Genomic DNA, 11,657 nt, shown 5'->3' with positions numbered 1-11,657 from the left:
CCGCAGAATTGTCCTCGACTCTTGAAGCTCTCGAACCTATTCGTTAAAACTAATTAAGAAGGCTACTTCAAATACTAATCACTTACAACAGTGTTCATGCCTAACCGTGTATTGGCATCTTTCATATACTTGTAAACATGGATCCATCAGTCTCTATCTCTTTATGTACATAAGAGGCCGAACTAATTTCCAACCTACAGATGCCTAATTCTATTCGTATAGGCAGTTGGGCAGATTGATTCTTATCTAACAGGGACAATTATTCGGACCATTCGGATTGATGTTTGTGCCATGCATATTGCGGATGTCCTTGTTGGACAAGCATCAATCTGCCAAGCTGCCTATAAGAATAGAATTAGGCAGCTGTAGGTTGGAAATTCTTTTGGCATGTTATGTACATAAACTAGAGTCTGAGAAAAGGACTGATGGATCCATGTTTACAAGTAAATGAAAGATGCCAGTACATGGTTAGGCATACACACTATGTTAAGTGATTAGTATTTGAATTAGCCTTCTAAATCATTTTCTACGAATGGGTTTGAGAGTTTCAAGAGTTGAGACAATTCTACGGTCTAATAGTTGAGTCGAGGCAAGTGCGTGACGAACCCCTGTTTTGTAGGGTTGACCATTGTGTGTGCATTCGTTGTTATTTCTTATTGTCTGATTTCGTATCCTTGTGCCCATTCGGGTTCACTCGGAGTTACGGATGATCAATGTGATTTTTATATCGATGCTCAGATGTTCCACGGGATATTTATTTCTGAAAGCCAGGACGGTGAGGACGTCACACATGTCTAATACGAAGTGTCTGTGGTTTAAGGCGTGGTGTGAATAATCCGGTGGGCTTGAGCTAGGTCGTTGTGGACGCGACACTTGTTCAATCCGAAAGTGTAGGTGGTATAAAGCATTGCGTGGATATTCCGGAATGCTCAATACAAGAGAAAGTTCTTACAAATGCATGGTTTCTGTGCGTTGCAAACGGGAGAGTAAACATTTTTTAGCTAAGCAACTATTTTCATTTCAATTCAATTTTTATTCTGATTCGTCATATTGATACCGTGCACCTACAACCACAAACATGCAATATCTGGGTGGTGCCATTCAACACTGAGGAGGTCAGATCTATAAATTATGTGTCACCGTGACATGCAGCAGATGTAACACAAATTAATATCATACTTATCGGTTCCAATATTAAAGTTTATGACTACCACAACAATTGTTTGGATATTTTCAAAATAAACATTCATTCACTTCCGATGTTCATGAATTTTTTCAGTGTATGTACATCCTGTTAAAAAATTGTTTGTGTATTCACTAAAAAACAAATGTTCAGTCCATTGGTAAGTACGCGCGTGGAATTCACCAAGAAAAGTTACATACGTAGGTTGTTAGATCATGGTATATGTACAAAGTGAGAACCCGGTGCAAATACAACAAGACGATGGATTATAATAGACTCACCATAATCATTTACCTAGCTCACTCCTTGCCAAACATCACATAACATTGCGTGCCGTGTGTTAACTTGTAATACGGATCCGCGTCCAAAATGAAGACGAATTGTGCTGTATTGATTAAAGTTCAACCATAAATAGCATTTAAAAATAGTAGACATGTAAAATAGCATCATATTCTGATTCTACACATTTTTCTAATCAAATTCCACATATAACATGTTAAAATTGGAGTTACGGTTTAAAAGACATGGACATTTACATTTGTGCCCCTAACTCGAATCCACTACTCAGATTTGCCCCTAATTTCGATGCATACTCAAAATTTCCCCTCTGTCATTAGTTCCCCTTATAGAAATGCCCTTTTGTGTCGTTTCCGTCTGACCAAAGCTCATTGAGCGTGTACTAGACGTTTTAGGGACATCATTGCCCCTGTCTCCTTATGTCATTCAAATGCGGGACCCACTATGAAAAATCAAAGGAAAAAACTCTTTCTCTCACCCCCTCTCTCACTCACTTACTTGTGGGGCCAAACTACAAAAATGAAAAAAGACTCTCTCACCCCTCTCGCACACACTTACAAGTGGGCCAAACAAAAATTATAAAAGTAAAAATAAAACCTTCTCTCTCAGACCCTCTCTCTTCCTGACATGTGGGCCATGGGCCCACAGTCAAGGTCAACACCGGTCCACACCTGGAAAACAAGCCCAGTATTGAGTTCTGTTGCTCGCCGGTATCTCACTGTCGGCTCAACGTAGGTGGCCGAATGACTGCGGTTGGAGGGCGCAAGGTGCAGGGTAGCTAGACAACGCGCGCCAGTGTGACTGGCGCAGCAGACGTAGGCGGGCCGCCGTACAGCCGATTATGTCGAGCTTGATCACGGCGGCGGCTCCGAGCAGGGGGGTCCGGGCACGAAATTGAGCAGGGAAAGAGGGAAGTAGGCTCGCATGGTCATAGCGAAGACGACATGTTGGTCGGGGTGTTGTACGGTTGCTCGGAGATGCCGAATTTAGGAGATGAAGACCGGTGGTTGTGGCGGCAATCGGGGTCCCGGGTATCGTCTAGGGGAGGCTCCCTCCCGAATTAACCCTATAGTGCATAATAGAGGAAGATTACGAGGAAGAGAGAGGGGTAGACGGGGAGAGTTAGGGAGAGAAAGAGAAGAGAGGTACGAGCAGGTCGGAGTCCCAGGCACCTCACCCCGGCGAGCCCCACCGTCGACCATGAGAGAGAGACAGAGAGGAAGACGATGATCATGACCAGCCAGAGAGGAAGAAGATTATTACTTTATTACTCCCTCCTTCTCAAAACAAGTGTTTCAACACTAGTATAATTTTGCACTAAAGTTAGTACAAAGTTGAGACGTTTATTTTGGAACGGAGGCAGTAGTAGTTATACATATTAGGTATAGAATAGAAGATAGATAGACTAGTGGAGCGCTGGTCCCTGAGCGTGGACGATGAGGTGTGTTAATTTCATCCAGACGTGTGCAAGTGGGAGAGGTGCAGCAATCCTGGAAAGATCGTCACGGGGGAAGAGGGCTCCACACTTGGTCAGGTCGACAGAGAAAGTACACCATTTCAATAGAAAAATCAAAGACAGTACACGGCACGCCAGATAAGCATGCCCATACCGAGGCAGTCTGTTAGTCAAGAGCAAGAAAGCTATTCCAACACCAAGACCTTAAGCTCCAAGAGCATGGCCCGCATTGCGGCGTTCTTGCTGGTGGCGCTGCTCTCCTTAGCCGTGCATCTCGCGCAGTCCGCGTCGTGCCGATCATGCCCGCCGACAAAGCCTTCCCAGCCTCCACCGTGTAAGAAAAAGTCTTCACCATCGTCCATATCCTGCCCTCCACCTTCACAAACTCCCATGCCCTCACCAACACCCACACTTACCCCGGTGACTCCGACGCCGGCACTGACCCCGACTGTCTTTATCCCTCCACCTACAAACACTCCGGCACCCACGCTATACCGACCTCTGTAATTCCAACATCGGCACCGACCCCTATGATGCCTCCAATACCAACCCCTATAACTCCGAAGCCGGTACCAGCTCCTCTCTCTCCAACACCAACACCGGTGGCCCCAACACCTACACCCGTGATGCCGCCAACACAGACGCCTGTGACACCAACGCCGGCACCGACCCCTGTTTCTCCAACGCCAAACCCGGTGGCCCCAACACCTACCCCTGTGATGCCACCAACACCGACGCCGGCATCGACCCCTTTCTCTCCAACGCCAAGTCCGGTGGCCCCAACACCGACCCATGTGGTTCCGATGCCAGCACCAACCCCTGTCTCTCCAACGCCAACCCCGGTGGCCCCAACACCGGCCCCTGTGATGCCGCCAACACCAACATCGGCGACTCCGATGCCAGCACCGACCCCCGTTTCTCCAACGCCAACCCCGGTGGCCCCAGCACCGACTCCTATGATGCCGCCACCACCGAACCCTGTGACTCCGATGCCAGCACCAACCCCTGTCTCTCCAACGCCAATCCCGGTGGCCCCAATATCGACCCCCGTGATGCCGCCAGCACCCACCCCTGTGACTCCGACGCCACCCCCAGCCCCGGCTGCAGCGCCGGCTACATCGACCGGCAAGTGCCCCGTGGACACACTAAAGCTGCGTGCGTGCGTGGACGTGCTCAATGGGCTGTTGCACACGGTGATCGGCAGTAGCGCCAGCACTACATGCTGCCCGCTGCTGTCCGGCGTTGCCGACCTCGACGCTGCTCGCTGCCTTTGCACCACCATCAAGGTCAAGGCCCTCAACATCAACCTCATGCTGCCCATCGCCATCGAGGTGCTCGTCAACCAGTGCGGCAAGAGAGTGCCGAAAGACTTCCGCTGCCCTAATTAAGCTCCATCGATTACTATATGTACTATCAGTATCACCTGCATATGAATGCGATACATGCATTAAATTCTCTTGTGTGGTCACACAGGTGACATATCGAAGTGTAATAATCTATATGTACATGGATTTGCAGCTCTGACTCGCTACTTGTGACGGGGAGCTGTGGAGCATGCATACATTGTCTTTGTGTAACAGCGTATCATATAGTAACCGTATAACATGTTACCAATTGTGGTCTTCCATCGGTTTTGTAATGTGTGTTTTCTTTTTGAAGAACTATGAATAAAATGTCCGTACTGTGTAAAAGAAGTTTTCACATCCACTTGTAACCCATACCAACATACTTGTTGAACCATACGCTTTACAGGATGCGGATTTTCGTGCTGAACATTTTGATATATTATACATTTTTTCCGACATCGTCTGCAAAAGTTATAGCCGTTTTACTTTTTCATAACACTTTTTTGCAAAACATGTCCAAACTTAAGTTTTTAAATTTTCCTAACTAGTAGATGTATTAATATAACTACCTCGCGAAGGATTTTATTTTTTGAATTTTTTATCATTTTCTTTTGTTTTTTTTTCAAACTGAAATGGCGATACACAGGGGGTAGAGTTTGAGACACGAACCCCTTTAGTCCCGGTTTGAGACACGAACCGGGACTAAAGGGTGCGATGCCTTTAGTCCCGGTTCGTGTCTCAAACCGGGACTAAAGGTCTCATTTGAACCGGGACTAATGCCTTTAGCCGCTCGAACACATTAGTCCCGGTTCGGAGTGCAACCGGGACTAACGTGTATATTGGGCTGTGACCAAAGCTCTGTTTTCTACCTGTGTCCTTTAGTACAGGAAATCCATATGTATGCAAGAGTGAGTACAAAAATACTCAGCAAGCACAATATAGAACATCAGTAAATGAGGAACTCCATGATTTCAGATGGGAACACAAAAATATATCTGAAAGCACAATCTTAGAAAGGCTATAACCATCCCAACAAGAAACCATGCATTTGTAAGAACTTTCTCTTGTAGTGAGCATTCTGGAATGTCCACACAATGCTTTATACCACCGACACTTTCAGATTGAACACGTGTGGCGTCCTCGCCAACCTAGCTCAAGCCCACCAGATTATTCACACCATGCCTTATACCACCGACACTTCGGATTGGACATGTGTGACGTCCTCACCGTCCTAGCTTTCAGAAATATATATCCAGTGGAACATCCAAGCACCCATATAAAAATCACATTGATCATCTGTAACTCCGCGTGAACCCGAATGGGCGCAAGGATACGAAATCAGACAATAAAAAATTAACAATGAATGCACACACAATGGTCAACCATACAAAACGGGAGTTCGTCATGCACTTTTCTCAAATCAACTATTAGACCGCAGAATTGTCCTCGACTCTTGAAGCTCTCGAACCTATTCGTTAAAACTAATTAAGAAGGCTACTTCAAATACTAATCACTTACAACAGGTATTGGCATCTTTCATATACTTGTAAACATGGATCCATCAGTCTCTATCTCTTTATGTACATAAGAGGCCGAACTAATTTCCAACCTACAGATGCCTAATTCTATTCGTATAGGCAGTTGGGCAGATTGATTCTTATCTAACAGGGACAATTATTCGGACCATTCGGATTGATGTTTGTGCCATGGATATTGCCGATGTCCTTGTTGGACAAGCATCAATCTGCCAAACTGCCTATAAGAATAGAATTAGGCAGCTGTAGGTTGGAAATTCTTTTGGCATGTTATGTACATAAACTAGACTCTGAGAAAAGGACTGATGGATCCATGTTTACAAGTAAATGAAAGATGCCAGTACATGGTTAGGCATACACACTATGTTAAGTGATTAGTATTTGAATTAGCCTTCTAAATCATTTTCTACGAATGGGTTTGAGAGTTTCAAGAGTTGAGACAATTCTACGGTCTAATAGTTGAGTCGAGGCAAGTGCGCGACGAACCCCTGTTTTGTAGGGTTGACCATTGTGTGTGCATTCGTTGTTATTTCTTATTGTCTGATTTCGTATCCTTGTGCCCATTCGGGTTCACTTGGAGTTACGGATGATCAATGTGATTTTTATATCGATGCTCAGATGTTCCACGGGATATTTATTTCTGAAAGCCAGGACGGTGAGGACGTCACACATGTCTAATACGAAGTGTCTGTGGTTTAAGGCGTGGTGTGAATAATCCGGTGGGCTTGAGCGGTCGTTGTGGACGCGACACTTGTTCAATCCGAAAGTGTAGGTGGTATAAAGCATTGTGTGGATATTCCGGAATGCTCAATACAAGAGAAAGTTCTTACAAATGCATGGTTTCTGTGCGTTGCAAACGGGAGAGTAAACATTTTTTAGCTGAGCAACTATTTTCATTTCAATTCAATTTTTATTCTGATTTGTCATATTGATACCGTGCACCTACGACCACAAACATGCAATATCTGGGTGGTGCCATTCAACACTGAGGAGGCCAGATCTATAAATTATGTGCCACCGTAACATGCAGCAGATGGAACACAAATTAATATCTTACTTATCGGTTCCAATATTAAAGTTTATGACTATCACAAGTATTGTTTGGATATTTTCAAAATAAACATTCATTCACTTCCGATGTTCATTAATTTTTTAAGTGTATGTACATCCTGTTAAAAAATTGTTTGTGTATTCACTAAAAAACAAATGTTCAGTCCATTGGTAAGTACGCGCGTGGATTTCACCAAGAAAAGTTACATACGTAGGTTGTTAGATCATGGTATATGTACAAAGTGAGAACCCGGTGCAAATACAACAAGACATGGATTATAATAGACTCACTATAATCATTTACCTAGCTCACTCCTTGCCAAACATCACATAACATTGCGTGCCGTGTGTTAACTTGTAATACGGATCCGCGTCCAAAATGAAGACGAATTGTGCTGTATTGATTAAAGTTCAACCATAAATAGCATTTAAAAATAGTAGACATGTAAAATAGGATCATATTCAGATTCTACACATTTTTCTAATCAAATTCCACATATAACATGTTAAAATTGGAGTTACGGTTTAAAAGACATGGACATTTACATTTGTGCCCCTAACTCGAATCCACTACTCAGATTTGCCACTAATTTCGATGCATACTCAAATTTTCCCCTCTGTCATTAGTTCCCCTTATAGAAATGCCCTTTTGTGTCGTTTCCGTCTGACCAAAGCTCATTGTGCGTGTACTAGACGTTTTAGGGACATCATTGCCCCTGTCTCCTTATGTCATTCACATGCGGGACCCACTATGAAAAATCAAAGGAAAAAACTCTTTCTCTCACCCCCTGTCTCACTCACTTACTTGTGGGGCCAAACTACAAAAATGAAAAAAGACTCTCTCACCCCTCTCGCACACACTTACAAGTGGGCCAAACAAAAATTATAAAAGTAAAAATAAAACCTTCTCTCTCAGACCCTCTCTCTTCCTCACATGTGGGCCATCGGCCCACAGTCAAGGTCAACACCGGTCCACACCTGGAACACAAGCCCGGTCTTGAGTTCATGTGCTCGCCGGTATCTCACCGTCGGCTCAACGTAGGTAGCCGAATGACTGTGGTCGGAGGGCGCGAGGTGCGGGGTAGCTAGACAACGCGCGCCAGTGTGACTGGCGCAGGAGACGTAGGCGGGCTGCCGTACAACCGATTATGTCGAGCTTGATCACGGCGGCGGCTCCGAGCAGGGGGGTCCAGGCACGAAATCGAGCAGGGAAAGAGGGAAGTAGGCTCGCATGGTCATAGCGAAGACGACATGTTGGTCGGGGTGTTGTACGGTTGCTCGGAGATGCCGAATTTAGGAGATGAAGACCGGTGGTTGTGGCGGCAATCGGGGTCCCGGGTATCGTCTAGGGGAGACTCCCTCCCGAATTAACCCTATAGTGCATAATAGAGGAAGATTATGAGGAAGAGAGAGGGGGAGACGGGGAGAGTTAGAGAGAGAAAGAGAAGAGAGGTAGGAGCAGGTCGGAGTCGCAGGCACCTCACCCCGGCGAGCCCCACCGTCGACCATGAGAGAGAGACAGAGAGGAAGAAGATGATCACGACCAGCCAGAGAGGAAGAAGATTATTACTTTATTACTCCCTCCTTCTCAAAACAAGTGTTTCAACACTAGTATAATTTTGCACTAAAGTTAGTACAAAGTTGAGACGTTTATTTTGGAACGGAGGGAGTAGTAGTTGTACATATTAGGTATAGAATAGAAGATAGATAGACTAGTGGAGCGCTGGTCCCTGAGCGTGGACGATGAGGTGTGTTAATTTCATCCAGACGTGTGCAAGTGGGAGAGGTCCAGCAATCCTGGAAAGATCGTCACGGGGGAAGAGGGCTCCACACTTGGTCAGGTCGACAGAGAAAGTACACCATTTCAATAGAAAAATAAAAGACAGTACACGGCACGCCTATATAAGCATGCCCATACCGAGGCATTCTGTTAGTCAAGAGCAAGAAAGCTATTCCAACACCAAGACCTTAAGCTCCAAGAGCATGGCCCGCATTGCGGCGTTCTTGCTGGTGGCGCTGCTCTCCTTAGCCGTGCATCTCGCGCAGTCCGCGTCGTGCCGATCATGCCCGCCGACAAAGCCTTCCCAGCCTCCACCGTGTAAGCACAAGTCTTCACCATCGTCCATACCCTGCCCTCCACCTTCACAAACTCCCATGCCCTCACCAACACCCACACTCACCCCGGTGACTCCGACGCCGGCACCGACCCCGACTGTCTTCATCCCTCCACCTACAAACACTGCGGCACCCACGCCCATACCGACCTCTGTAACTCCAACATCGGCACCGACCCCCATGATGCCTCCAATACCAACCCCTATAACTCCGAAGCCGGTACCAGCTCCTCTCTCTCCAACACCAACACCGGTGGCCCCAACACCTACACCCGTGATGCCGCCAACACAGACGCCTGTGACACCAACGCCGGCACCGACCCCTGTTTCTCCAACGCCAAACCCGGTGGCCCCAACACCAACCCCTGTGATGCCACCAACACCGACGCCGGCATCGACCCCTTTCTCTCCAACGCCAAGTCCGGTGGCCCCAACACCGACCCATGTGGTTCCGATGCCAGCACCAATCCCTGTCTCTCCAACGCCAACCCCGATGGCCCCAACACCGGCCCCTGTGATGCCGCCAACACCAACATCGGCGACTCCGATGCCAGCACCGACCCCCGTTTCTCCAACGCCAACCCCGGTGGCCCCAGCACCGACTCCTATGATGCCGCCACCACCGACCCCTGTGACTCCGATGCCAGCACCAACCCCTGTCTCTCCAACGCCAATCCCGGTGGCCCCAATATCGACCCCCGTGATGCCGCCAGCACCCACCCCTGTGACTCCGACGCCACCCCCAGCCCCGGCCGCAGCGCCGGCTACATCGACCGGCAAGTGCCCCGTGGACACACTAAAGCTGCGTGCGTGCGTGGACGTGCTCAATGGGCTGTTGCACACGGTGATCGGCAGTAGCGCCAGCAATACATGCTGCCCGCTGCTGTCCGGCGTTGCCGACGTCGACGCTGCTCTCTGCCTTTGCACCACCATCAAGGTCAAGGCGCTCAACATCAACCTCATGCTGCCCATCGCCATCGAGGTGCTCGTCAACCAGTGCGGCAAGAGAGTGCCGAAAGACTTCCGCTGCCCTAATTAAGCTCCATCGATTACTATATGTACTATCAGTATCACCTGCATATGAATGCGATACATGCATTAAATTCTCTTGTGTGGTCACACAGGTGACATATCGAAGTGTAATAATCTATATGTACATGGATTTGCAGCTCTGACTCGCTACTTGTGACGGGGAGCTGTGGAGCATGCATACATTGTCTTTGTGTAACAGCGTATCATATAGTAACCGTATAACATGTTACCAATTGTGGTCTTCCATCGGTTTTGTAGTGTGTGTTTTCTTTTTGAAGAACTATGAATAAATTGTCCGTACTGTGTAAAAGAAGTTTTCACATCCACTTGTAACCCATACCAACATACTTGTTGAACCATACGCTTTACAGGATGCGGATTTTCGTGCTGAACATTTTGATATATTATACATTTTTTCCGACATCGTATGCAAAAGTTATAGCCGTTTTACTATTTCATAACACTTTTTTGCAAAACATGTCCAAACTTAAGTTTTTAAATTTTCCTAACTAGTAGATGTATTAATATAACTACATCTCGAAGGATTTTAATTTTTGAATTTTTCATCATTTTCTTTTGTTTTTTTCAAACTGAAATGGCGATACACAGGGGGCTAGAGTTTGAGATACGAACCCCTTTAGTCCCGTTTTGAGACACGAACCGGGACTAAAGGTTGCGATGCCTTTAGTCCCGGTTCGTGTCTCAAACCGGGACTAAAGGTCTCATTTGAACCGGGACTAATGCCTTTAGCCGCTCGAACACATTAGTCCCGGTTTGTAGTCCAACCAGGACTAATGTGTATATTGGGCTGTGACCAAAGCCCTGTTTTCTACCAGTGTCCTTTAGTACAGGAAATCCATATGTATGCAACAGTGAGTACAAAAATACTCAGCAAGCACAATATAGAACATCAGTAAATGAGGAACTCCATGATTTTATATGGGAACACAAAAATATATTTGAAAGCACAATCTTAGAAAGGCTATAACCATTCCAACAAGAAACCATGCATTTGTAAGAACTTTCTCTTGTAGTGAGCATTCTGGAATGTCCACACAATGCTTTATACCACCGACACTTTCAGATTGAACACATGTGGCGTCCTCGCCGACCTAGCTCAAGCCCACCAGATTATTCACACCATGCCTTATACCACCGACACTTCGGATTGGACATGTGTGACGTCCTCACCGTCCTAGCTTTCAGAAATATATATCCAGTTGAACATCCGAGCACCCATATAAAAATCACATTGATCATCTGTAACTCCGCGTGAACCCGAATGGGCGCAAGGATACGAAATCAGACAATAAAAATTAACAATGAATGCACACGCATTGGTCAACCATACAAAACGGGTGTTCGTCATGCAGTTTTCTCAAATCAACTATTAGACCGCAGAATTGTCCTCGACTCATGAAGCTCTCGAACCTATTCGTTAAAACTAATTAAGAAGGCTACTTAAAATACTAATCACTTACAACAGTGTTCATGCCTAACCGTGTATTGGCATCTTTCGTATACTTGTAAACATGGATCCATCAGTCTCTGTCTCTTTATGTATATAAGAGGCCGAACTAATTTCCAACCTACAGATGCCTAATTCTATTCGTATAGGCAGTTGGGCAGATTGATTCTTATCTA

At 46.2% G+C, this 11,657-nt stretch overlaps 1 protein-coding gene across 1 annotated transcript; it reads left to right on the top strand.

Annotated features, from left to right (window-relative positions):
* The first annotated feature begins 3,450 nt into the window (after positions 1-3,450).
* Positions 3,451-10,323, top strand: LOC109785088 (uncharacterized). The gene is made up of 2 exons (XM_073505734.1): positions 3,451-4,319; positions 9,446-10,323. Exons 1-2 carry the CDS (start codon positions 3,467-3,469, stop codon positions 10,018-10,020), a joined length of 1,428 nt encoding a protein of 475 aa, XP_073361835.1. The 5' UTR covers positions 3,451-3,466; the 3' UTR covers positions 10,021-10,323.
* Positions 10,324-11,657: the final 1,334 nt, after the last annotated feature.

The sequence above is a fragment of the Aegilops tauschii genome, chromosome 7 (genome assembly GCF_002575655.3).
Source record: "Aegilops tauschii subsp. strangulata cultivar AL8/78 chromosome 7, Aet v6.0, whole genome shotgun sequence".
In the NCBI taxonomy this organism is placed as follows: Eukaryota; Viridiplantae; Streptophyta; class Magnoliopsida; order Poales; family Poaceae; genus Aegilops; species Aegilops tauschii.
The sequence above is the reverse complement of the archived record's forward strand: the minus strand, read 5'-3'. Positions and strand labels throughout refer to the sequence as shown.